This window comes from Mesocricetus auratus, unplaced genomic scaffold (genome assembly GCF_017639785.1).
Source record: "Mesocricetus auratus isolate SY011 unplaced genomic scaffold, BCM_Maur_2.0 Super-Scaffold_100006, whole genome shotgun sequence".
Classification (NCBI taxonomy): Eukaryota; Metazoa; Chordata; class Mammalia; order Rodentia; family Cricetidae; genus Mesocricetus; species Mesocricetus auratus.
The window spans coordinates 14,357,826-14,385,678 of record NW_024429190.1 but is presented as its reverse complement, the minus strand read 5'-3'; the positions used below and the strand labels follow the sequence as shown (position 1 = coordinate 14,385,678).

At 49.1% G+C, this 27,853-nt stretch overlaps 1 protein-coding gene and 1 pseudogene across 6 annotated transcripts in view; one reads left to right on the top strand and one right to left on the bottom strand.

Moving 5' to 3' along the window:
• The window catches only part of Zfyve28 (zinc finger FYVE-type containing 28), a 97,549-nt gene that overhangs the window by 30,295 nt on the left and 39,401 nt on the right, over nucleotides 1-27,853 (top strand). For 5 of the 6 annotated variants that reach the window (XR_005877701.1, XM_040746912.1, XM_013112522.3 and 2 more), the window contains 4 exons: nucleotides 16,994-17,134; nucleotides 24,895-25,032; nucleotides 26,356-26,558; nucleotides 27,470-27,559. Coding sequence is in view for 5 of the 6 variants with exons in the window: in XM_040746912.1 (XP_040602846.1) it covers nucleotides 16,994-17,134; nucleotides 24,895-25,032; nucleotides 26,356-26,558; nucleotides 27,470-27,559 (572 nt within the window). In the remaining variant the exon portion in view is untranslated. Of the gene's footprint in view, nucleotides 1-13,860; nucleotides 14,127-16,993; nucleotides 17,135-24,894; nucleotides 25,033-26,355; nucleotides 26,559-27,469; nucleotides 27,560-27,853 lie in introns of those variants that run through there. The other variant, XM_040746913.1, reaches the window with a different exon arrangement.
• On the bottom strand, nucleotides 14,201-15,203 carry LOC121140789 (annotated as a pseudogene).

Here is a 27,853-nt window from a genome sequence, read left to right as displayed (position 1 = left end):
TGGACAGGGTGGTCACCTGTACCTGGCTCTATCTGCAGGGTCCAGAAGCTCCCAGACACTCTAAAAACTGCTTGCTTTTTCTCAAATGAAGGGGACTTTTTCCAGAAGGTTCCTTCTCAGCAGTGGGGCCTGACTTCCTGAGAGTTTCACTGAGGGAAGGGGCTCTTGGGAATGGACCTTTTACCAGCCTTGGAAGCTGTTTCCCCTTCTCATGCATGGGACCCGACTCTTGATGCCTGTCACATCCTCAGAATTACTCCAGGGGAGCTGGAGCAATGACTCAGCATTTGAGAGCATGGTTGCTCTTCCAGAGACCTAAGTTCAGTTCCCAGCACCATGTACAGAAACATACAATACATAATTAAAATAACATAAACAAATCTTTAAAAAATTGCTCTTTCAGGGATGTAAGCCATGGCTACTACCTTGACACCTCCCTTCGAGACCCCTCTGCCCCCGCCTGCCCCATGGGAGTAATCTGCAAAGATGTAAGCAGGTAACCCCCTTCCTGCCACCATGGATGCTGCCATGCCTTTTCCACCATGAAGCTGAGCTAAAATAAAATTTTCCGTCCTTGAATTGCATCTGTTATGAATTTTGTCACAGTTACAAGGAAAGTAACTAATGCAGTCCCCAAGAAGACTATTGAGTGGATATTCTTTAGTTAGATGTAGTTATTAAAGTCTCTTGTGCTTTAAAATTCATTTGCTAGTCTGGCAGTGGTGGTGCACGCCTTTAATCCCAGCACTTGAGGGACAGAGGCAGGTGGGTCCCTGATTTTGAGGCTAGCCTGGTCTAATGAGTGAGTTCCAGCTTGGACAGCCAGGACTACACAGAAAACCCTGTCTTGAAAACAAACAAACATACATACAAAAGAACAAAAAGGAAGGAAAAATTAAGTTGTTAGTTACTAGCTGTTGCTGCAACAAAATATCTGACGGAATCAACTCCAGGAGGGAAGGGTTTGCTTTGTCTCGGAGTTGGTCATGGTCACAGGAGTATAGGGTGTCTGGTCATGAAGAAGGGCACTATGGAACCCCGGTCCATGCAATCATGATGTCCACATGTAAGGTGGCGCCTCCTTCCACAATTAGCCCCGTCTAGAAAAGCCCTCACAGGTGTGCCCAGAGGTCTGTTCCCATGGTGATTTAGATCTCCGTAAGTTGAAAATCAAGATCAGCCTTCATTAGGTGAGATGCTCAGTGAACAGGTACTTGGGTCGCAAGCCCAACAGCCCGACCTCAGTCCCTGGCTCCAGCGGTGGAAGAACAGCGCTGATGGGCAACAGCAGCCCTCTGCTCCCACTTCCTGCTGCGGCGTGCACATGTATGCACACAGCAACAATAATAATATCTGACGGCCAGAGAAATGGCTCAGCAGGTGGAGGTGCTTGCACGCAGGCCTGATACCTGAGTTAGATTCTCAGATCCTACACGGTGGCAGGAGAGAACGCACTCTGACAGTTGTTCTCTGACCTCTGCGTTTGCTGTGGCATGCCCACAGTCACACACATGCAGATGCACAAAGTAAGTAGTACACAAATAAAAAGACTCCCCTTCACAATTTTTCTTCCCATTAAGTTGTATTCCCATTTCTGTGTGTGTGTTTGTGTTGTGCATGTATGTATGCATGTTTGCATGTGTGGGGACACACGTGTGTTGGTGGATGCACATGTGGTTCTGGGGATACAAAATCTGGTTCTCATGCTTTCATAGCAAGGGCTTTAATCACTGGGCCCAACCCAGGTTGTATTTCCTAAGTGTAAATCTGCCAATCATAGTCTGTGGCTTGGCTCTTCATTTCTTAACAGAATTTTCAGAACAACGGGCCTTTAATGGTGATAAAGTCCCATTTACCGAATTTTTTCCCTCCTTTGTATAAAGTTAGTGGATTTGGGTGTGAGCTAAGACATCTTTTGTGAGGCAGAGGCAGGCAGATTTCTGAGTTCGAATCTACGGAGCAATTTCCAGGACAGCCAGGGCTACATAGAGAGACCCTCAAACCAAACAACAACCACAGGAAAAGTCCCCGCAAAACAAAATAAACAAAAAGGAAAAGAAAGCTTTATTAAAGCCAAGTGTAGTGCCACACACCTTTAATTCCCAAGCTCAGGAGGCAAAGCAGGCAGAGCTCTGTGACTTTGAGGCCAACCTGGTCTATACAGTGAGTTACAGGACAGCTAGAGCTACATAATGAGACCTTGTGTCAAAATAAATAAGTAAATAAACTAAAAGAAAGAGATCTCTGTCAGGCTCAGAGCCTGCGTGGAGAGGAAGAATGTGGCATTCTGTGGGAGAGAAAGGGAGTCATGGGAAGAAGTGATTGCAGGGGTGCCAGGAGTGCAGAGCAGCAGCACCCTGATGCTGGCCTGCCTCCTCCTAGCCTCCATTCTGTAGTCTTCCTTCATATTGTGGTTGTTGTTCAAATTATCAAGTAAACCAAATAAAACTAAGAGGCACCTGGCTTCAACTGATGTTGTCATAATGGGAGAGTATCTGGAATCCACAGCTGCAACAACAACAAAAAAGATATAGGCATGGTAGTGTGTGCTTGTAATCTCAGTGCTGGGGAGGTAGAAACAGGAAGGTCCTGGGGCTCATAGTCAGCAGACCTAGCCTACTTGGTGAGTTTTAGGGATCATCCCGTCTCTCCCCCTGGCCCTGGGATTACAGGTACATACCCTCACTCCTGTCTTTTGTGTGGGGCTTCAACCCAGGTACCCATGCTTGCTCAGCAAGCACCTTACCAACCGAGCCACCGCCCCCCTCCTTCCTCTTCTTATAAAGCAGTTAATGCCACTCTGGGCTCCCACACACATATCCTCACCTAACCTCTCAAAGACTTTTCCTTCAGATGCCACCATGGTGCTACTTGGGGGATTGTGTCTACTTGGGAAATCCTGGCAAGGGACATTCAGACCATGACATGCTACATTGTGGAAAAATCTTTAAAGAAGCCTGACCCAAAAGTCACATATTGTATGACTCCATTTACACTACTGCCCAGAACAGGCAATCTACAGACAGCAGATTTGGGGCTAACAGGAAGGTGACTGCCAGTGTGTGTGTGTGTGTGTGTGTGTGTGTGTGTGTGTGTGTGTGTGTGTGGTTTCTTTAGGGTTATTGAAGACATTCTGTAACTCGCTCATGATGACTGTTGCACAATCTAGGAATATGCTAAACCCTGCTGAACTGCAAGCTCTAACTAGAAGAATTTTACGTAAGGTCCATCTTTTTGTTGTTGCTCAACTCCCTTTGTAGACTAAGCTGGCCTTGAACTCACAGAGATCTGCTTGCCTCTGCCTCCTAGGCATGGTACATCTTAATAAGCTGTTTGCCAAAGCAGATTTCTTTGTTTTGGGGACTGGCTGAAGGGCTTGCAGTCCTGGCCTATTAGCCTGGCACCCACTGAGTGGCCTGGGGGAGGTGTTGCAGAGGATGGGCTCCTCGGGGAGGGTTTGGTGGTTATAGAAAGTGGTAACCACTCTGTTTTCTAAGTCCTTTAGCTAGCTTGCTTAAGGTGGCATCAGTCTGCTAACCTGTCTTAACCCTCTCTGCCTCAGCTAGTAAGGCCTCTCTAAGTGCTGGCCTCTGGTGACATGCCCCTGAATCCCCCTGAATTCTGTTTTCTCTGGACATAAGCATGGGCCCAAGACCCAGGCAGGGTCATCCCAGGGCCTTGCTCCTTAAGTATGGGATAGCCTGTTCCAATCTACTGTATCCCAGGCCTGTGGAACTGCTAGGCCGAGAGTATGGGACAGTCACAGGCAGCTTGGCGTGAGCCCACAGAGCAGACACCAGGGTGCCTGGACTGGCTACTAAATCCAACTTCAGTAATCCACTCGTCTGAGCTCGGGGGGAAAAGTGCACAGTCTCATAAAATGCACTTTAAAGTATCTTTTAATCTATTGAAGTTAAAAAACAGGATCTCCCCCAGTTTCTACACCCACCTGCCAGGCAGGCCATAACTGACATTCTCCCCTCATGGCCTCTCATTGCCTATAGTCTCTCCCTGAGTGCTTCCTTGACTTTTTTCCAATCCCATGGCAGCTACTAAGTTGAACTGCCTCAGTTGGCTTATGAACAGCATTTGATTGGGAGTTTTATTAGAAAATTTAATTTTCTTTTGTAAACCCTTTGTTTAGCTAGGCTCAGTGGTGGACAACTATAGTGTCAGTTACTTGGGAAGCTGAGACAGAAGAATCACTTATTTGAGCCTGGGAGTTTGAGTTTATCCTAGGCAATACAGCAAGACCCTGTCCCTAAAGCCAAAACAAGACAAAAAAAGGATGAAAAGAACCAATTTCTAAATGGTCTGTGGTGGCTTGCAGAGAACACATCACGGCTGGGCTGGGCTGGGCTGGTGTCATCACCCATATTGCTGCAGCATGATCCTTGCCCGGTAGCTCCCTGGCACAGGGGATAGCCTAATAGAAGAGTGCTATTCATCATCATGTGACCAGTTCTCTCTGCAGGGCTGGGAGCTTCTCCAGAGTATCTTCCTTCACAATGGGGTCTGTCTCCATGTCATGGAGTAGTAGATTGAGGTTTCAAGGGGCCCTTTGTTCACTGGCAAGGTGGAGGCCAGAGCACTTGGAACTTCTGCAGTTTTCTCCTGACCACTGAGCACTGCTGTCCTTGAGTGATTAGCAGCTGTGTGAAGGCTGCTGGCTCTCCCACACTCTTCTAGTCTTCTGAGCTGGCTTTGGCATCTGTTGCAAGCAAGAAAGGCTGGGAAAGGAGCAGTGTTTGCAGAGACAGAGGGTACAGGGGATTGTTGTTTTGGGGTTTCTAAACTAGACCTAAAGTCTTAATTTACCAGGTCACCGAGCAGCCAGAGAGACATAGCCTTGCCTGCAGGGAGGCCTGTGTGCAGCTGTGCATAAGCCCGTTCTTATAAAACATTCTGTTGGGCAGCACTGGCGATAAAAGTTTTCCAGACCAAGTGGGGATCTGGCCCTCAGAATTTATGGTGAATCTCTCACAACCAACACTGACCGGAATTCATCATTTTCAAATTTTTCTCATGTGGTGTCTTTTGGGTGACTGCCTTGTCTGGCCTACCTTCAGGTGGTGTGTTGGGCAGGGGCTGTGCTGAGGCTATCCTTATTTACTCTCAAGTGGAGTTGTGTGATCTTTTGGTTAAGTTTCTGCTGTGCTCAGCTGAGGAGGAGGTTACAGAGCCATTTATACCTTTTGTGGAGTTGAGGGGAGCTCTCTCCCTGATTTGTTGACTACAAGGCCAGAGGCAGACACACATAGCTTCTCCTCTGTCTTAACCTTTCTGGAATTCAACCAGCAGTGGCCTCAGCTAGGACTCACTTGTGTTGGGTAGCTCAGTAACCCAGAGTCCAGCTGACACTACACACTGGAGCCAAGGCCTAGCTAGCCAGTGCTGGCCATCTTTGAGCCTGAGGAGGGAAAGCTTTGCGACCCCACTCAGGGGGTGACTTGTTCCCCAGGTCAGGTCCAGTGTTCAAAGTTCTGAAAGTTCAGGTGTTGCAGATGCTGAGGACCAGAAGCAGAGATGGAGGAATCTGTGGACAGGATTGACCTGGGGGCCACCAGGCAGCTTTCAGACCTTGCACAGATGGGAAGTCCATGAGGTGACAGCTTAGATTGCCGTGTGGGGGTAGAGAGGCCTCAAGTTCCTGCATGCACCCTGAGGCCCTGCTGCAGGCAGGCGGACATGGGAGGTGTGGGGTATGATGCCACGTGCAGCATGTGGACATGAGGCAGGCCTACCTGGTTGCTTCCTCGCTTGTCCTTCTGGGATGTCTGTTTGATTGACAGGTCACAGACTTTCTCCTTCCTAATGACTCCAAGGGAAGGAATTAGCACCAACCCCTCACAACTTCATGTTCTTAAAAGGTGGTGGCTGTGAGACTCCTAGCTGCACCCCACTCTCTGCCCACTTCTGTTGAGGGACACCCCAGCCCCTGTCTTCCCTATCCTTGCATATACTAGGAGTTTTAAGACTACTTTTCTGTCACCTGGATGCTCTGTCCCACTTGTTACCCTTCCCATGCTTTCCTGGAGAGTCCCTTGGGCCTCTCTATCCAGAGTTGCTGCTGCAGTGGGCAGGTAGACAGGTCAGCTTGGTCTTTCTTGGGTCACTCAGTGTACATAGAGGACAGGTGTTCCTGCTGTCTGCATGGTTCCCATCTTCACTCTTGAGAGGATGGTGATTCTGCTTTGCATCTCATCCCTCTTGCAGCCCCAGCCCCAGCATCCCTGGTCCATATCAGTGCTGCTTGTGAGGGTGGGGCCCTTTCTTGAGGGAAGGATGTATAGTATTTGGTTCCTTATCCTGGTCAACTGTTTCTTGCTGTCTGTAATAAGCATTCTTCCCGCCAGCCTGGTTCCTGAGCCACATGAGTCCCAAATGAACACGCAGGACTCTCCACTCTTGACTACATTTCCCAGAATCCTCCTTGACTCTCACCTATCTTGCTTCCCTATTGGCCAACAGTGCTTTATTTATCAACCAACAGGACAGACGTATACACAGAAGGACTTCCCTCATCAGCTGTCATTCTTGTGCACACTAATGAAGACACTAGGGACTGTGCATGCAGTTTGCTGGGCATTCATGGTGTCTGCCACAGCGCTGCAGGGTCACTGGACTGTGGAGGAAGTGTTTGGGATTGGAGCCCATCTGACCCCTTCAGGGTCAAGGCTGCAGACCCTTCCTTCCCCAAGCCGTTGTTCCTTTAATCACGTTATTTAAATGGTTTATTTCTATTTTTACCACAGTTTTGGTGTTTGCTAATGTGAACAAAAACAAAATGTGTCAGCTTGTCTCTCAAGGAGTGCTGTGAAGGCTGTGAGAGGTGCTGCGACCTAGGGCTCCCAGCGGCCCCACACCTCCGAGGATAGGCAGCTGTGGATCCAGGTCAGGTGGGGGGCATGTGCCTCTAGGTACTTGTGTGGATGAGTGGGACAAGGGTACCTGAGGAGGGCCTCGGTCAGTGTTTGGAGGCAATGAGGAGTTCCATCCATGGAGGCCTGTTGCCAACAGTTATGTGTGGCCTGAGGAGCTGCTGGGGTAGGTAGTTGCTATGGTGAGAGGAGGCTTTTCTTGGTTTTCTGTGATGCTTTTGGATTTGGGGGAGTGGAGTGCAGAGTCTGGGGCTTTACTGGAGACCTGGTCCAGGAGAGGTCAGGGCCCAGAATGACACTATGGTAGACCATCCCTTCATTGAGCTTTCTAGTCTCTTCTTGTAGTCCGTGTATGGCCACTGCCTAGGGATATGCCGAGACTGGAAGGTAACCTACCAGGGTTATACATTCTGAATGTTGGGGCAATGAGTGCCACTTAGCTGGTTATGTGGTGAGGGTCCCTCTTGGAAATTGGCATTCAGATCCCAGCTGACATTCTGAGGACAACTGTTTGGGCAAGAATCCCCTAGGCTTCGTACCTCTCATGGGCTGACCTGGGCAGGAACTGTCCTCTCTGGTCCACTGAGCTGTTTGTCCTACCATCTGTGCAGGTCACAGTCCTTCTACCTGCCTGCCTGTTATTCTCTTACCTGAAGCCTGACCAGGACCATGAAGTTGCTGTCTAGAGCTACAAAGTATCACTTAATGTCCTCTAACTGCAATGTTCATGTCGTATTCAGGAAACAAGGGTGTGAACAGGATCTAGCCTTGGCACTGGCCATCAGAAAGGTCTGGGGGGTCTCACTATGGCCCTGGGCAGATTCCTAGCTTCATAGTCTCTAACATGCAACCCAGGCCGTTTGTTACTTTCAGGAGCTCCAGTCTCCCTGCCTGGACTGCAGCATAGAAGGAAGGCCCGATGTGCAGTTCTACACAGGACTGGGACTGATTCCTCTGGTGAGCAGGGTCTCTACAGATGGTTCAGGTGCCGTGGTCTCTAATTCTGCTCTAGTCCAGCCAGAAGTCGTCTGAACTACAGGGGAACACTTCACAGTACCCATGGCTGATCAAAGAGCTCTGTGGGCAGTGCCCAAGTTCACACCATGAGAACATCCACACTGACAGCCACACTCATCAGGGACCAGGCATTTTAGTGAATAAATAATGCAAACAGCTTCTTGGAGTTAGTGCTGCACTGGTCCATTCTATATTGTGACTGAAACCTGTAGTTTCTCAGCGCATGCCTGTGTTTTCCGCCTTTCCCTTTGTGGGTATGGCAGACTAGCATCCCAGGGAGAGCAGAGGACAGCCTCAGATGCCAGACCTCGTTTGAGTCAGGGTCTCCTCTCCATTGTTTGTCGCTGCACACACCAGGCTACCTGACCTATGAGCTTTGGAGCTTTTTCCTGTCTCCACCTCTCATCTCTCCCCAGGAGCACTGGGATGATAAATGTATGCCTCCATGCGTGCTTTTTAAGTGTGGGTTCTAGGGATCCGAACTCAGGTCCTCATGTTTACAGAAGAACTTTATCCAGAGTCACCTCCCCATCCCTCAAAGAATTGTTTGAAAATAAAATTTCTTTATAGTTAATTTATGAGTAAATGTTTGGTTTGTATACCTGTTTTATGCACTTAGTGATCTGAAAATTTGTTGGGAAAGGGATCCCAGTGAAAAAAGCCTAAGACCCGTTTTAACCTTTCTTCCCTCTTTCTTTTCTATTCTTTTCTTTCTTTCTTTCTTTTTTCGAGACAGGGTTTCTCTGTATTGTTTTGGAGGCTGTCCTGGAACTCACTCTGTAGACCAGGCTGGCCTCAAACTCACAGAGATCCACCTGCCTCTGCCTCCCTAGTGCTGGGATTAAAGGCATGCGCCACCACCGCCTGACTTTTTCCCTCTTTCAACAGTGTAAGTTTCCTCCACTATGGATGTCGCTATGGATGTCGTTGAGACAGTATTGACACAGTATTGTTTTAAAGGCACTCCTACAGTGTGATTTTATGATGTCATGGTGTTTGTTTCACACTTCTTCACAGAGCACTCTTCCTACTTACAGAAACCCCTTTGTTGCACACATTTTCTCTGGGGACATCAAAGCACTTAAGATCAGTCTGGCTGTGGCCATTTGTTCTGTAGCCATCTCTGCCACCTCCCTACCTCAGGCCTGCAGGCCAACCTGCATGGGGCCAGTGGCCCCCAGGTTGGTGTAGCACTGTGTGGTGAGTTGGTGAGATGGCTGTTTGGGCCCTACTCTGCATACTTACAATGAGAGACTTAGTAACCAAAATTTTCTCTTTGATCCTGTTAATCAGGCAGATTGAATCTCATTGATTTTATTAACTCATTTCCTGGGACCCCTGCCTAGAGGTTTCCTCTTGCACAGCACCTGGGCCCTTGGATAGCGTGACTGACACAATAATTAAGATCCATTCTGCTCCCACACTTTGGCCTGTGAGGAGATGGAGAACTTTAGTTCTTCAGTCTGAGATAGCAATCCTGAGGGGGCTGGTGCTGGCTCTCACTGTCGGCAGCTGGGATTTTAAAACAGCACAGGTAAAATGTTCTGAACACTCTGCATTTCTTCTGTTCAAGGTATATGTGCCTGACTGTGTGCACATGTGTTTGTATGTGTGTGTCCCCATTCATGTGTGTGCACATGTGTGTGTATGTGTGTGTGTGTATGTGTGTGTGTGTTGTGTGTGTGTGTTTTGTGTGTGTGTGTTTTGTGTGTGTGTGTATGTGTGTATGTGTGTGTGTTTTGTGTGTGTGTGTATGTGTGTATGTGTGTGTGTTTTGTGTGTGTGTGTGTTTTGTGTGTGTGTGTTTTGTGTGTGTGTGTTTTGTGTGTGTGTGTTTTGTGTGTGTGTGTTTTGTGTGTGTGTGTTTTGTGTGTGTGTGTGTGTCCGTCCATTCATGTGTGTGCATGGACATGTGTTCATACATCCCTCATGCTGCTTACTGGTCTAGACGTTGTACATCTGGTTTCCAGTGCTTTAATTTATAGAAATCAGAGCCAGGTGAGAGCAAATAAGGTTTTGTGTGCACCATTGTCAAGTCTGCAGCATCAGAATGGCCTCTGGGCCCTTCACAGGGGAGGTAGATTGTGAGAATGCCTGTATTTATGGTTACGGAGACGTTTAGAGCCAACCTGTTCCTGTGGGGTTTGAGGGTGGACACTTTGGGATACCGCCACATGGCTGGACCTGTGGGTCTTCAGCCTTAGACACCCTACCTATGGCCCTCCACATCAGACAGAACTGCTAGTGACTTCAAGGTTCTTTGTTTTTCGATTACTTAGATTACATCTTATTCTCTCGCTCTCTCTCTCTCTCTCTCTCTCTCTCTCTCTCTCTCTCTCTGTGTGTGTGTGTGTATACAGGAGTATAGGATATATTCTTATGCAGAGGCACTGGCATTCATGCTAAGCTCAGTAAGAGGGGTTCTTGGTGGGTTGATCCTGATTGCCCAGCTGGGCTCTGTAAAACAACTTAGACATGCCATATATCATTGGTACCTTCCACCTTGTCAGCGAGTCCCTCTTCCTGGCATTTATCCTCCAAGAAAGCATACAGGCCAGCTCACATATGGACACTTGCTGTGGTGGAACAAGGTGAAAGTTGTGTGGGTATTGCACACTCGGGCCATCTCTCTCTACAGTGACCCAGGAACACTCTGCACTGAGGCTGTCATTAAGTAGTGGACTCTGTGTGGGGTATCACCTGCCAGTGTAGATGCATAGTCCTCAGAACCTTGGCCTTTTGAGAGTAAGGGCATCAAGGAATTCTGGATGCTGGTGATTGGATGTTTGTCATGAGTGTGCTATGTCAGAAACATAGGCTAACTCATTTGTGTCTTCTGCAGTGTCGGAATTTACTGAACAACAATAAATTCATGAGCGATGACAGTTTTGTTGGCTGCAGTTTTCCAACCCTGCTTTCTTTAGTAGGTGGCTAAGGCAAACACAGGTTCTTTTGTATGCTTGGAAATATGTCCAAATGTGCATGTGTGCATGCACATATACTTGTATGTGGATGGAGGTCAGAGGCTAATGCTGTTCTCCATTGTATTTTTTGAGACAGATTTTCTCATTGATTCTTGAACTTGCGGATTTGTCTGGACTGTCTGGCCAGTGAGCCCCTGTGAACCTCCTGTATCTGCCTCTAAGTCTTGAGATTACAGGGATGTGTGTGTGGTGTGTGCATGTGTGTTTGTGCTTACGTGTGTGGGCATGCGTGTACGTGTGTGTGTGTGTGTGTGTTCTTACGTGTGTCGGCATGCATGTACATGTGTGTATGTGTGCATGAGTGTAGTTGCAGAAGTCTCTGTAGCAGTCAGACAACTAGCCCTGTGGAACATCTGCTGGAGATATTGATGTTTCTGAGTCACAGGGCCTGCTGAATTTTGGTAGTTGTTCCCCTGGTAGACAATTGAATGCTGGGTAGATGGGAAGGTGGGAGGACTCATGGAGGGATGTAGACCAGTAAGGTGATCCAGGGGTGGGGTGACTGAGGAGTCACCACAGTGATACCCGCTCAGCAAGGAGGTCTGGTGCTGGGCAGAGTCACACAGCAGTTCTACTCTTGAGGCTGCAGACCACAGACAGGCCTGATCAGTGCACCTGGGTGTGGAAGCCTGTGAGTGCAGTTGCCTTTGAGTCTACTGTGGATTCCTGCCCAGGGGTAGGCAAGGCACAGCTACTCCCCTAGTAGTAAGCCTATGACCAAACATTCATTGACTGACGAGCAGGTGACCCCCCTCCTGTCTTACACTGGAACTCTGTCTGGCCTCAGGAAGTGTCCATGTAAAGTGGTGTGAGTAGGAACAGTGATACGGAAGAGTCTCCCCAAAAGAAGTTGAAGTAGCTCTGGGGGGGTCTTCATGGTTTTCCTTGTGATCTGTCACCCTGATCCTGGGCCCTGAGCACTGTCCTGGCTACTGAGAGGGCTCTTCCTTTGTTACAACACAGACATGGACCTGCTTGAGGGGTGAGGTTCTGGTCTTCTAGACTGCTTGCCCTTCTCCCTAGCCTCTACCCTAAAGCCACATGAAGACTCCATGACAGAGAATGTGTCCCACTCTAGTCACAATGGAGGCTACGGGGAAGAGGGTGGGCCTTGACTCCAGTGGGGGATACACTTTAGAATGCCAGCAGGTGTGGGCCTTCTGCTTTAGGTCATTCCAGACTGAACAGTTAACTCACACAATTTGTACATGCATAATGCATGTGCCTGCTAATAGAAATGCATGCATGTCTGTATGTATATGTATACACACACACATATGTACCATGCATGTGCACACAGGTCATGTGCACACTTACCCATGTACACATGGGTGTTTGTTGGGTTTTTCAGAGCACAGAGAATAGGAAGGTGGGTGGGCCAAGGAGACCACATTAACCCTCTTGCTCTTGAGGCTGGATCCGTTCCTTGGTAATGGGTTGGTTGCAACCTGGGAGTCTATGACAGTTGGGGCTTTCCTGACAACCCTAGGGCATTGTCAGCTTCTCTGCACCTTGTTTGTTCTAAGCCTTTCTAGCATTGTGAGAACATTTGACTTTGTGGTCAGCTCATGCGTAGTATAGTTTTTAGTGCTGGGATGAGACCCATCTGAGCTACTCTTGGGGCTGAGCTAGATGCAACCCTTTACCACGCTCCCTTGTCCAGTATAAATTTTGCTTCTTGGAAGTGACATTATCCAGTTCCCAAATTCAGTACCTGGCCTGGTTGGTGAGATGAATTGTACTGGTTGCAAGCAGCAGTAGGGGCTGAAGGGACACAGGGAGGCCATTCGCCAACCGTGTACAATTGCACAAAGGGCTGTAGACAGTTTGGACCTGAGAGGCGCTCAGCCTCAGTGAGGTATCCACTCTGTGACTGCTGCCACTGTGCCTTCCTCACCTCCCATAATTACCTTGCTGGGGAGCTGGTATGTTTGAGGTCAGGGGAGCTTTGGTTCTGTTGACCCTAGTGACCACTCTGAGCTGGCTGACAGGTAAAGTGGGCCTTACCATTGATGAGTGTCCAGCACAGTCTATTGGGTGGACAGTACTTTATCCCTGCTCTGAGAAGAATCCAGGCCCCCTCCAGGAGAAAGGGGTAACAGAAGGAAGCTGTTTCTGTCAACTGGGTAATAGGTGTGCCTGTGGCTGCCCCTTCTTCCTTGGGGACTGTCAGGAGGTCCTGGCGCCTAAGCAGGGAAGCTAGTGACACTACAAGCCAGACAGGGGTCCTGGGGGCTGTGTCAGAGAATGAGACTTGATAGCCTTGGCATTGGAGAGTCATGGCCATATAAAGGAGAGGACAAGGACAGGACCGCCGTTAGTCAAACTATGCTGTGGGAAGAGAGGTGTAAGTGTGTCTTCATCTTCCTCCTTGTCTTTTTGTTTGTTTGTTTTTCCAGATAGGGTTTCTCTGTGTAGTTCTAGATGTCCTGGAACTTGCTCTGTAGACCAGGCTGACCTTGAACTCAGAGATCCACCTGCCTCTGCCTCCCGAGTGCTGGGATTAAAGGCGTGCGCCACCACTGCCTGGTCCACCCTGGTTTTCTTTTTTAATTCTTAACTCATTTCATTTGTATATGCATGTGGAGGTCAGAGGACAGCTTGTGGGACCTGGTTGCTGGCTTTGTGTGCTGAGCCGTCTCAGCTGTATATGTGCACATGAGCTTGCACACGTGAGTTAGTGTTTGTGAATGTGGGTGATGTGCCCACATATGTAGCTCAGAGGACAACCTTGGACATTGGTCCTTGTTTCTTTGTTGTTATTCGGTGTGCAGGCTAGCTGGCCTTCCAACTTGCTCAGTCATGAGCTTTCTCTGTAGATTTGGAGCCTGTCCTAGAACTTGCTCTGTAGACCAGGCTGTCCTCGAACTCAGAAATCTGATTAAATATGTGCACCACCACCATCTAGGGCCTCTCTTATCCCTACCTCCTATCCTGTCCTGGGAATGCTGGGGTATTAGGCATGTGCTGCCGTGTCTGGCCATAGGTGGGCTCTGAAGATCTGAACTCCGGGTATTATGCTTGCACAGCAGACCTTTACCCTCTCTTTTTTTGGGGGGGACCAATCAAATAACTGTTTATTGAGTGCCTGTTATGTGCTAAATATTGTTCAGGGTACCCGGGACACAGCAAGGAATAAAACAAGAAGCCCTGCCCTTGAGGGGCGTACAGTCTATCACGTATCACCACTCCTCCTGCGTACTGCTTGTGACCTGGGCAAATCACTGCACCTTTCTGCCCAACGGTAAGAGGAGGCTGGGCTGGAAGCCACTGAGCAGGGGTACTGCAGATTCGGACCCTGACCCACCAGACAGCAGAGAGGGCTGGAGGTGGACTTTAATAACAGTACAATGAGAAGGGAGGTTACACAAGCTGCTGCTGCTGCTGCTTGGTGGCGGCCTTGTTGGCCAGGTCCTTGGCCTTCTCTGTAGCTGCCAGCACTGTCTCCTTTGCTTTTTCTTTGGCCTCTTTGGCTGTCTCAACAAGTGTTTTGGAAGGAGCCTCACCTGTGGCAAATGACTGGAGGCTGGCTTCAGATGATGCCGAGAAGACCCATGGCAGTCACTAGTTTATGGGCCAGGCTTCTGATAAACGGAGTCACTGTCCTGTTTCCTGACCCTCCCACCCTTCCAGGCACACACAAACAAGGGTCTGAGGCTCTGACAGGGCAATGACTGGTCAAGTTGAGGTAGAGTCATCCTAGCCATAGCTATCGAGGGTCCATTAGTTCCCCAAGCAGTGTCCAGAGCGCTCACCTTGTAGCTTGGCCAAGATGTACTCAAAGCCCTTCATCGTCTTGGTCACATTGCTTTTGAACCGGGCAAGACCAAATTCCTGGACAGCTCTAGAGACACCAAATAAGCTAGAGGAGACCCAGGCTTCCCGTCGATTTCGGTCCAGCCGCTGTTGTCAGAGTTCACACAGTAAACACAGCATTCCTCCACCACCATCAGCCGGGCGTGGTTGATGTTCCAGGTGAAGGTGGTCATGGTCTGATTCTGCGGGTCCACAATCGAGTCCTCCAGGATGTATACCGAGTGGGCAACGTTGGCAGGAAACAGTCGCTCTGCCCAACGTGGCATCCTGTTGGTCTTGGTCAGGAGTCTCCGGGACAGAAGCTTCTGGTCAGGGGTCACCTCCCGGTGCACGATGTCTTCAGTTAAGACATGTTTGCTATAGGGATTCGGGTACCGTTGCCAGAAGGCAGCGAACACTTGGTCCCAGGAACTTCGGAGCATGCTCTGGCCCAGGAAATACTTCACCATCGTCCTGACCCGGGCGGGCTCAGCACCCGTGCAGCATCAGGGTGAAGAGCCGGGGGGGGGGGGGGGGTCACGTGGCTCGGCGCACGCCCGCCAGGCTCACAGCTCAGTCACTTCTGCACCGCGCCCAGGTCCCTACCGCCGCCATGAGGGAACTATAGGACTGGGCCGACCTTTACCCTCTTAAATATCTCCCAGACCCCAACTACAAATCTTGATCTTACCTTATCACAGTCTTTGCTGTGTCATAGCCCTCCTGGGTGTGGCAGTAGCTTGAGAAGTCAGTCCAGGTGTGGAGGACAAGGTTGCCAGTACTGGGTGCAGCAAGTGGCACCGGGAACCTTTCTCTCTCCATGAAAGGGGAGACCAGGTCAGGTAGCATCTGGGAGTTTCCTTTCAGCCTTCTGCAGAATTTCTTGAGAAGGTATGATACCTTGACCAGGCACTATAGCTGACTGTAAGGTGTTATGCAAATTCTGAGTGGTGACTCTGGGAGTTCAAGCCCACAACTGGGGTTCCTCTTCCCTCCCCAGTATCCAGGGCTGGTGCATGCTTGTGACAAAGGTCCTCTAGTTAAAGAAAAGCCTCCCAGAGGCCTGACCATGTAGAACAAAAGGGAAGGGATGGAGAAGGGGGACCCTGCGGGAAAGGAAAGGGAAATCACAAATAATGCCGGGAAGTTACCTTATGTTTAACACACTGTGGTGTAAACGTAGCCACACGCATGAGTGGGAGACAGTGGGCCAAGTGTCACTTTTGTGCTTGTGTGTGCATGTGTGTGCACATGTGAGCAGCACTATGGAAAATCTGGGTACATTTCACTCTCTTGGATCCTTTTTCCTTCTGGTGTTAGCGGTTGAGCCAGAGCCATGTGCATGCAAAACGAGTGTCCCACCTCTGAGCCGCACGTCCGCAGCCCTCTCCGTGTCTTTCTCCTTGCAGTCAGCGTTCTTTACCAGAACGTGCTGGGGTTCACCACTCTCCTCCCTCTCTCTGAGTCCTGGACTTTCGGGTCTAAGGGAAGGAGTCCTCCATGCCTAGGAGTCTAGAGAACCCTTGTGCTAAGTAAAGCCCAGAAGATGGGCTTCCTGTGTGTGTACCCAGTGGGGGTAGGGCAGAGAGACAGTGGGCAGGCACCAGGCCCGAGGGAAGACACAGGGAGCTTGAGTTCTACTTAGAGTTCGGCTATTGCAAGACCAGAACGCGTGTGAGCTCAGTGGAAGGGAGGCCTCTGAGCTGAGGAAACTGTTGTTCCCCAGTGTTAGAGAAATGGGGTTGTGAGGGCAGGGAATGCAGAACTGACATAAGCGCTGCCAGTCATTCTCATTTCTGAGGAGGGAAATTATCATCTTATTCTGGACTGCTTCCTTCGGTGGCTCTCTTTGTCATTTCTGTTTAGACTTGTGGATAAAATACTTTTCTTATACAAAGTCTTATTACATAACTCAGGTTCATAGCACATACACAATCCTCCTGCCTCAGCCTCCCTAGTGCTGGGATAGCAGGTGTGTGCCACCAGGCCTGGCTTACGTAATTTTTCCCCTAAGAGGTTTTCTGTCATCCCAGGGCCCTGGGCCTCTCTCTTCCTCCTATCTGGGATTCTAATGAGAATCTTTTGCTAAGTGGGTACAGCCCCAGTGGCCTGGCTTTGGCTCTGGTTGTATTCCTAAAGGTTCTTATATGGAAATTTGATGAGATAACTGCTGCTTGGGGTAGAAGAGTTCATGACAGGGACTCAGCCCTGGGGGTTGTCCAATGGTAGCCTGCCCTGTAGGAACAAGGTCACCAGTTACCGTGTCTCTCCAGCAGTTACACGTCCCCATGCTCCTGGCCCCTCTCTCTCCTGCAGAGGTCAGACCCACAGCTGCTGGCCCAGTTCTACTACGCTGATGAGGAGCTAAACCAGGTGGCTGCAGAGCTGGACAGCCTGGACGGGCGGAAGGAGCCGCAGCGGTGCACACTGCTCGTCAGCCAGTTCCGCTCCTGCCAGGTGAGTGAGCAGGTGGGGGTGCTGGGGTATGCGTCTTCATGAGGGGGTCTTCAGGGGAGATTCTTGCTTGGGTAGCTGTAACCAAGGTGGATGCTGCGACCTGTCCCTGGTAAGCATGTACCTTTACCACCTGATCACACACTCTGTAGGAATGTAATCAGGGCCCTAGAGATAATGAGGAAACTAGACACAAGAGGATCGTGGTCTTGGGCAGGATGATGTGGGATTGGGAGCTAGGTTGCAAGTGCTTACTGCACAGGACACTTTGGAAGAGCAGAAACTGAGGACCAGAGTGAGGTAGGAGCAGCTGGCTTGGGAAGGGAGATGCTTGCTCTGGTTGCTCTGGGTAACATGTGCAGAGCTAGTGGGGGACGTGACTGCACTGGGCTGCTGACTCATGGTGCTGTGAGCTTTTGCTGCATAATTCAGAGACAGCCCTGGAAGCTGCTGCTAAAAATACCTTGCCAGCAGCATTTTCTTCCAGTGCTGCAAGCGTTCACGAGGCATTTCCAGCAGGGGCAAAGTTTTGTCAAGTAACAAGTGCAGTCTTAGGAAAAGTTTGGGAGCCTTCTTTGTGTTTTGTCTACAAGGTCTTGCTGAGTCCTCTGTGCTGGGAGGCGGGGCTGGTGCCTGCTTCCCTGACAGAGAGCCAGCCCATTAGTGTCACTGTAGTTCTCAGGGTCTTGCTGCGTGTGGTCTCCACAAAGTAGTCAAGGTGATCATACTCCAGGCTGCCTCCAGGCGGTCATTTCCTCCTAGTGTTCTTGTTCATAGCCTGTTCCCTCAGAGCTCCAGGCCCTGTCTGTACCTCATGATCTGCTTCTTCTTTGGCCTCCACCCACCATGTGTCTGTTTGGAGGTTCCAATAGATGCCCTAGACTCCTCCAGGGCCGGCCTCATGGCTTCCAGGAGCTCCTGCTAAAAACAGCCCCCTGAGAGAACAATGGTTGCTAGGGAGCTGCCTGCAGAGGTGAGAAGCTCCTCAGGAGAGATGCTCAGAAGGGCTAGAGCTCCTTACCTTGCTCCTGCTGTTGGGAAGGGGGACAGCTGTGGTCACTTTGGAATATGACTGTGGCCAACTTAGTGTCTTGCTCTGAGCTAGGGGTGTGTTGATGTCAGTGACAAAGTATCATTAGGTAGGTTGGGAAAAAGTATGTCAGGCTGCTGGTTCCTTCTTAGGTCAAGGGCCAGGGCTCATCACAGTGAACCGTGTCCTATGAGAAGGGCGTGGGGGGAACACTTAGGTCTGGGTGATGTCTTAAGGATACTCCTTGTCTTGGGGTCTGGGAAGGAAGCGTGGGACAGAGGTTGTGCACGCTCCTTAGCACTGCTCTGTGTTCCTTGGCTCACAGGACCCTGCTCCCTGTCTGTCTCACACTCGCTGTCACTTCTTCTTCCGCTTCCCCACCCCTTCTTAGGTCTGGGATTCAGCTCTCTCCTCTTCTCGGCCCCTCTAGGGTCTTGCTATCTGTCTTGACTCAGTTTCTCCTCTGCCCCAATTCAGACATGTACCACAGTGCTTCCCAGCCCCACTAGGACTTGTTGGATGCCTTAGGCCCAGCACATGCAGCTGTGGGCTCCAGTTCCCATCCTCGGCACCTCATACAAGTTTTTCCCATGGACCCAGAATTTCATGTCTCTTCATGGTATTCCAACTGGCATTGCTTTGTCAAGTTCAGTCTGTGAGTGCTTGATGCTGCTCTGCAGAAAGATAATGGACTTCTGTAAATTGACCTCGGGACCGTAGGCCTTCCCGGGGGAATGAGGGTCACACTGCCTTTTTCTTCCTGCTCTCTGCCCTCCATTCTTACAAGGTCCCTTACCATTTCTGACAGTAGGAACATAGAATTCCACCCTTCCAAATGGATGCCCTCAGCTCAGCGGTTCTTTCTGAAGACAGTGTCAGAATTCAGGTGAGTGCTTCCTTTAGCTGTGGTAGTTAGGATAAAGGAGGCAGGAGCACATGTGTGACAAGCACTCAGGGTGATATCGGGATATGGCCTGAGCAGGGTACTCCAGTCTCTGTGGAGTTGGAAAATGCTGCCATACTAGACTGCAGATGAATTTGCACTCCGAACCTGTCTATCCCTTGGTTTCTTGGAGGTTTCATACACAGGGTGGTTGATGCCTTCTCCTCCCCTCATATTTTGAGGTAAAGTTGGAAATCCGGGTCTGGCCCTGAACCGGCTCATCCCTCTCTGAAGCTTGTCAGAATCTGGCTACTTGTAATCTCATTAACGTAGGCAAAGACTATTACCTCAGAGATTGCAAGGGTTATAGGAATTATATGTCAAGAAACAAAGAAGAACACACACACACACACACACACACACATACACACACACACACACACTACAGTTTTGAGTTGGGAGTCTCTCTATGTTGCTCAAGCTGGCCTTGAACTCTTGAGATCCCAGAGATGTTTTTACCTCAGCAAGTAGCCAGACTGTGCCTGGTTCCCAAATGCATTTCATAGATCATTTTCTGATTCACTTACTAGTTTTGACATTGTTCTTCTATATATTGTTATAATTGTTTTCTGCAAATAAAGTTTTGTGATTCTTTTTAAAAAGATTTATTAGATTGTGTGTATGCATGTGTAACTGTGTGTGGGTATGTGCCCATGAGTGCAGGCACCTGTGCAGGCCACAAGAGGAGGTCAGATCCCCCTGAAACTGGAGCTACAGGCACTTGTGAGCTGCCTCATGAGGGTGCAGAACTGAACTCTGTAAGTTCTGGTTCTCTGTAAGAGCAGGATGCACTTTTAACTTCTGAGCCATCTCTCCACCCCAGCTTTGTACTTCCTTCTCTCTTCACTAGCTGCCTTAATGTGTGTTGTGTGCCCTGCCCTGCCCTCAGGCCCTCCTGGAGCTCCAGTCCAGGGCTCAGCATATGTGCTGTACAGACTATTTCTTGCCTTGGGAGAGACAGTGGTCAGTCCTTTATCATCAAGCATGTTAACTGTAGGATTTCTGCAGACCCCCTTTCTCATGCCAAGGAAGTTGCCTTCTATTTATAGCTTGCTGAGGGTGAGGGCTCTTATCAACAATGGATGTTGGAGTTTTGTTAAATGTTTTCTTTGTGACTATTGGGATAATCAAGTTTCTTATTAGGTTAAATGATATTGAATACTTGTATGTAGTAAATACTGACTGTTTCTATTATTTTTAAATATTTTTAGATTTATTTATTTATTATGTATACCGCATCTGTCTGTATGCCCCCAGGCCAGAAGAGGGTGCCAGATCTCATTACAGATGGTTGTGAGCCACCATGTGGTTGCTGGGAATTGAACTCGGGTCCTCTGGAAGAACAGTCAGTGCTCTTAACCTCTGAGCCATCTCTCCGGCCCCAGACTGTTTCCATTATTATTCTCGGTGTTTCTCAGCATCAGCTGCAGGCAGGTGCTGGGAAGGCAGGGCTCTGTCTGTAACAGTTACTATTTCACCCCCAGTACCTAGCACATAGTGAGCATTCAATGTATCATTGAAAGAGGAGTGCGGAATGACCTCTCCTTCCTTCTGTCCTTCCTCGCCTCTTTCTTTCCTTTTCTTTTTCTTCATGTGGCTTTTGAGACAGTGTCTTGCTTAGTTAGGTTGGACTTGAACCCCTAATCCTCTTGTCCCAGCCCCCTAAGTAGAGTTGTGCACCACCTCGCCTTCTGCTTTCTTCTTTAATGATGTGCCTTATCTGTTTATTCACTTTCTAACAATAATCAGGGCATCACATAGTGATGGTAAGCTGTCACACTGCTGAAAGTTTGAATACTGTGCCAATACATACACTCAGACTTCTCACCATTTCCATATTTAGAGTTACAATTATGTAGCTTTGGAAGAAATCTTGGACTCAACTGGTCTTGCTATCCTCAGACAAGATGACGTCTACATTGCATCATTATATATATTCAAAAACAAAACAAAACAAGGGCATTGCTAGGTACCTGTAAGCCAGAGGGCTGTGGTTGTTTAAATTCCAAGCATCAAGAGTGATGGAAGGCCGGGCGCTGGTGGTGCACACCTTTAATCCCAGCACTTGGGAGGCAGAGGCAGGCGGATCTCTGTGAGTTGGAGGCCAGCCTGGTCTACAAGAGCTAGTCCCAGGACAGTCTCCAAAGCCACAGAGAAACCCTGTCTTGAAAAACCAAAAAAAAAAAAAAAAAAGAGTGATGGAAGGTACCATTCAGCTCCCCAGTGGAAAGTGGATGGAGGAGCCAGCTGGGCATCACACATAAAACAAAAATATAAGACAAATGTTGGCCCTACTCTTTTTTTTTTTTCAGAACATATTGAGACTTTATTTCCCTTCCTCCCAACGTTCATTAACATTTGCTCTTTTGTTTCTGTTTCACCATCTTGGGCAACATTTGTGAAAGTCTTTGAAGCTACTATATCCAGTATTTGCTATGTAATTATAGAATATTTGTGATATCTGATGAAACAATGAGATAAATCTGGTTGAGATACAGTGATAAGAATTCTCTGTGGCCCTACTCTTAACAAAGTAGACTTTAAAAACTGTAGAATGTCTGGGATATAGCTCCATGAAAGGATCCTCGTTTAGTGTGTATAAGGCCATAGGTTCAATGCCCATGACAAGCCACAAAATACAAAAACAAAACGTAAGTGGTCAGGCATATTGCTTAGAAGCATAGAACCTAGAGCTTCTCTCTCAACTCTCATGGTGCAGTATGCTTTATTAATTATTTAATTCAACCTCCTCAAATTTTGTTAGGAAGTTTTGTATGTAGTATAGTCCGGTATGTTGTGCATACCTGTGACCCAGCACTGGAGAGGTAGAGAAGGATTAGGAGTTCAAGGAGAGTCTTGGCTGCAGAGTAAGTTTGCCAGTCTGGTGTCCATACGTCTCTGCCTCAAAAAATGAATTTAAAACAATAGAAGTTCCCTGAGCTAATGGGTTTAGCTCATTAAATAACTTCAATAAAAGATTCTTTACTTTTGCATAAAAAAATAGAAGTTCTGCATCTCTATTTGTGGAGGCTATTCATCCAGTTTAGTATCAGGATAATGTACACCTATAGAATGTGTTGGGAGATGCTCTCATTTCTGCATTTTTTGGGGGAGGGTAAGGGGTTGTGAGTTTGTGTCAGATTGGTGTTATTTTTCTATTTGGATCCAGAGATTTCTCTGTGGGAATATTTTTAACCTTAGATTCATTTTATTGCATAATACAAGACTTTTCAGGTTTTCTGTTTCTTCCAGAAGAGTTTTGGTAGTTTGTATACTTCAGGAAAATTTTTCTAAGTTGTCAGCATAAATTGTTTGTGTAGTCGTTTTGGTATCTGTAGGCTGTGTGGTGATGACTTGTCTCTTGTAGGTTGTGCCTCCTGTTTTCCTGCTAAAGGTGTTGGTAGAGCTTTGCCAGTTTTGCTCATCATCTCAGCTGAACTTTTTTGGCTTTGTTGATTTCCTCTTTCATAGGAGTCTACCTAATAGCATGCGTGAGTGGAGACAGAGAGAGACAGAGAGAGAGAGACAGAGACAGAGACCGAGAGACAGAGAGAGAGAGAGACAGAGAGAGAGACAGACAGACAGAGAGAGAGAGAGACAGAAAGAGAGAGAGAGATAACTTCCCTATCCCTAATGGCCTACTCCTCCAGCGAGACTCTACTCCCTGATTTGCACAACTTCCCCAAATAGCTCTACCAGCTGGGAACCCAGTGGGGGATCTCACATTCAACTCTTCACACTTTGCTACTCAGAAGGTGCATCCTATTTTAAAGGTGTTAGGTGGATCAAAGCTCTGTTAGTCTGGGCCAACCTCTCTTCAGCACATTAAGACATGGGGTGCTTCCTGTTGCTCCGAGATTTGGGAGATCTTTTACTCTGCCAGCCCTATGAGGGTCTTCACTGCTCACAATCTTGTGTTGTCTGGTCCATGGTGAATCTATGTGGGGTCCCTCTCATCTACATCCTTCTCTTTATGTGTCTCCTTTCTCTGCTGTTCTGCCCTTGGAATTCCAGCTGCCTTTGTCTCATTGGGTACCATCTCCCTGGGCTGTATAGGGCATACTCTGTTTTCTTCCATCTCAGGGTCATTGCCCATCCTCATCTGACATCCATTCCCTGAGAGCCATCATTTCCTCTGCTCTTTGGTGTGGAGCAAATTTGGTTCTAGCAATTCTATATTGGCTGGGCTCAGAATTCCCAGTCAAGGGCTGGGGAGATGGATCAGTAGGTGAGAGTGTTTGCTATTCAAATATGATCTGTGTTCAAATCCCCAACAGTCACATAGAAAGCTGGATTAGCTGTACACATGTCAGTACACCAGTGCTGTAGGCAGGGTGTGGGGCAGGGGTGGAGGGATAGAGGCTCTCCAGGACTTGCTGGATGGTCAGCCTAGCTTCGGTGAAAGACCCTGTTTCAAGAGAATAATTCAGAGAGTAACAGGAATGGGTCACCCAACATCCTCCTCTGGCCTCTTGATGTGTGGATAAGTGAACACACACACACACACACACACACACACTATGGTGTTACACACGGGAGGCAGAGATAGGAAGATTAAGTTCCTGGCCAGCCCAAGCTACAAAATGAGACATTGTGTCAAACAAAACAAACAAGTAGCTGTGTATGGAAGTTCCCAAGTTTTACAAACTAGCACTTATGCAACTGCAAGCTGCCGTGGAACTGTGGTCTCGGTTTTGTTGCTAAGGATCAGAAAAGTCAGGTGCCCTCCCATAGGTTGCACAGCCATTGAGGTGGAGTTGGAGCTGTCTTAGTATTGAGAGGCAGGTACTTAGCAGTCTTTCTGCTGGTCCCAGAGCAGCATTACGGCTTGGTGGAAGGAGCAGGGTCTGAAAGAGCTGACTCAACAGACTTTCCTTACCTGGTCCTAAGATGTGGGTTTGTGTCCCTCACCCTGTAAGAAAACAGGTTCAGACAGGACAAGGATCCCCTGCTTATTATCACTGGGATGGGAGACCCTTTTTCTCATACTTGAATGTTAGCACTGTTGCAGAAACTGACAGCCCCACTCCGGGGAGATTTTCACGTAGTAACCCTCAGCAGTGTCACTGCCTGGAAGTAGATGGACACACCAGGGATAGCCTAGGCTTGTAATGTGAACAATAATGATTCAGAAATGTACAGTGAAAGTCATGTGTGTGTATGTGTGCATGTGCCTGTGTGTACATGTGGTGCCTGTGTGTGCAGGTGTGGAGACCAGCAGTGCTTAGTTGCTCTCCAGCTTACTTTTTGAGATAAGGTCTCTCACTGAAACTGGAGCCAGCAAGTCCCCAGGGTCTTCCTGTCTCCACCCTTCCCCCAGGGTCACAGATGTGCTACTGTATCTGTCTTTGAAGAGTAAGTGCTGGGGATCCAAACTTGGGTCCTCATATTTGCATAGCAAGCATTTTATTTGCTGAGTTGTTTCCCCAGACCCCAAGTCAAGTTTTCATAGAAGTTCACTGACCTAGTGTCCAAGAAAACTTGTATGGCTATGTAGAGGCTCCTGGGGGAGCCATGGCATGCAGGGGGCAGGCAGGAAGCAGGCAAGGGGAAGTTGTTGTCTTCTTTCTATGAAGATGTTTGGTTGTTACAGAGAATGATGTGAAATCTACTTCTCAGCCAAGCCACAGGACTGTTCCAGCAACAGGCCACTAGGGTATGATATGTTGGCATTGTCCCAAGAGGGAACGGTTGTAGGCATTTCCCTCTCTTTGAGCCTCCTGTGGTGAGACGGGATGTGTTGCCAATCACTTCTGTAGTTCTAGTGAGCAGTCTTTCTTTCTGTTTCAGGACAATGTGTTAAACATCATTAATCAGATCATGGAGGAGTGCATCCCTCAGGACCGGGCCCCTCGGGATTTCTGTGTCAAGTTCCCTGAAGAGATCCGGCATGACAACTTGGCTGGCCAGTTGTGGTTCGGGGCTGAGGTAGTGGACAGATGCTGGGATTCCCAGTTCTAACATTGAACACCCTTTTCCAGCTATGTCCCTGTGAATCTCCACACAGGCAACTGCAGACACAGATGCCTGGTGTCCTCCAGGGGTCCTATGCCTGGTGTCTTCCAGGGGTTCTGTCTGCCAAGGGGTCTGAGCTCCCTTGGCCACTTGGTACATCGGAGAGAGCCATAACCCTGTGCTCCCCAACACTGCTGGTGCAGATGGAGTTTCTCGTGCAGTTGATTTTTAGGAGCTTCTTAGATCCCCAAGCATCCAGGATCCTGTCACTGCTCCTTAAATACCAGTGTGAGCAGTGGCAACATAAGGGGGCCACTCTTCCAAGGGCCTCACTCCACATCTCACTATAGCTTATCTTCCGGTGAGACCACTGAGGCATGAGGAAGGTACCTTCCCCAGTGGGGTAAAAGGACCACTGTTTCTCCTGTCTGGAGACTTCCTTCCTGTACCCTTCAAAGCTTACCATCCTTGTCTATGTTCTGAAAACACTAGGGGTCCAGGACTATGACTGCAACCTGTCTCTGTCATCCCGTGTGTCCTCAGCGCCCCTGGCACCCTCCCCATGCAGCCCTGGATCTTATACCCACCCCATCCACTCCATGCCTCTTTTCTGAACCATCCAGCTGGGTCCTCCCTAAGGTTCTGATTGGTCTGGTGGCCATGGCAGGTTGTCTCCTCCTAGCTCTAGTATTCACTCCGTATAGTGTGGCCCAGGGCAGAGGCTCCTGGGAGGACATACGAAACAGACAGGCCCAGCTCCGCCAGTTTGGCTGGTGCTTACGGAGCACTTCTACCAGAAGAAGCCAGCTGGAGCTGTCTGTACTCCTTGGTCCCCACCTTGAGAGTAGTGGGCAAACTTCCTATGTTTCTGAGAAGAGCCTGGGTCTCTCACAGATATGGAGGTTTGGGGGTGCATGGAGACCTCCTCACCAACCAGAAGTGGGGTGCATTTTTAGTGAGCGATTATGGGCATCCGAGGGGATCATGTTCCTAGTAAGCACTAGAAGTGTATGGGCAAGAGGATTCTGCAGCTTCCCATTAAGGCCATGGCCCGCAGGGTGGCTGGACTCTTGTTGCTCTTTTGTCCCAGGACACAACCCTAAGTGTGGCTTCTAGATGATCTTGGCTCCCAACAGTCGCCCTAGACCAGAAGGCAATAAGAGTCACATCACTGGGTTCCTCCTGCAGTGAGTCCTACACTGGGCACCGGGGCCTGAGATGCACAGGGTCAGGTTCATGGAGGACATTCAACTTCTCAGTTACAGGCCACTCTTAAGCATACTCTCCTGCCCACAGTGCCTGGCGGCTGGCTCCATCATCATGAATCGTGAACTCGAGAGCATGGCTATGCGGCCACTGGCCAAGGAGCTGACTCGCAGCCTGGAGGATGTGCGGGGCACTCTCCGTGACCAGGCACTACGAGACCTCAACACCTACACGGAGAAGATGCGGGAGGCACTGAGGCATTTTGATGTTCTGTTTGCTGAGTTTGAGCTGAGGTGACCTTGAGGGCCCTATGGATGCGCTTTGGACATTTGGAATTGTTCTCTCATGAGTTTGGGATACCAGCTCTTTGGGAGCACATCTTGATTGTAGAAACTGATTAGGGAGGAGTTGGGTGGCTCATCCCGGGGAGTTTGTGGGTGGGGATGAGGGAGCCGTCGAGGGCAGAGGGATGGCAGAGGGCACAGAGTCCAGCAGGGCTCTGACAGTCACAACCCCTTGGGGACAGGGTTCAGAGAGGCCTGCTGTTCTCTGTATGTCAACTTTGTGATGCCCTCGGACAGGAAACACTGGCCTCTGTTAATAAAGACTGATTGTAGGATTCCATGACTGGCTTCTAGAAGGAGGTATTCTCTCAGAAGTCAGAGTGTAGATGATCAAATATTATATTTTCTTGTGTTTCATAGCAAGAAGAAAAATATGGAATTGGTAGTTTAGAAGGCATGAGAATGTTCTTACCTGGAATCAGGTAGACAAATGTCCCCCAGCTGCTCAGCAAGTGTCGTTTGAGTTGTGTGTACATCTGGGGCCATTCCCAGGCAGCTGAGAAACACTGTGCCTGACTTGACACTCTGTGGGGGAAGAGGGGAGCCCCCAGGCGCCTGTTCCCCATTCATGGACTCATATACACTAATGCAATGGGCTAAGGTGGTAACAGACACTTAAGTGCATGGGGTGGTTTCATGGCAGTCAGGGCTGAGCTGGAGCAGGGCTGGGGGCCGGAAGAAGTGCCACACAAAGCCTGGGTTAGCAGGAGCTCTGACTTAAATTGTCTGTAAAGCTGGGAGCTGTGTTTTTATGGCATGGGGTAGTGGTAGTGTCAAGGGCTGTGGTTTTGATGAGATGTTCTTGTTTGGGGAGGCCGGGGAGGCCGGGGAACAAAGGTCTGACAGCATCTGTGTTGCAGCTATGTCTCAGCCATGGTGCCTGTGAAGTCCCCCAGAGAGTACTATGTGCAGCAGGAGGTCATCGTGCTGTTCTGTGAGACGGTGGAGAGGTGAGGGCAGGCTGTTCAGGTGGCATCTTGTCAGGGAAGACAGCAGCCTGCTGCTCTTCTTACCCGGCATGCTGCACAGGAGGCAGAGCCCTCACTCACCTGTCCTAGGTTCCCTCTGCTCTGGGCTGAAAGGGCGGGTGCCATGTGGCAGACAGACAGCACAAGTCTCTCCCTTACTAGGCGGCTGCTGTCTAGACCCTCACCACACACATCCCCTGGTCCCTCTCCTCTCCCTCTCTCACCTCTCTGCCTCCACGTCCCTCACTTTCCTCCTCTTCCTGCTGCTCACCTCAG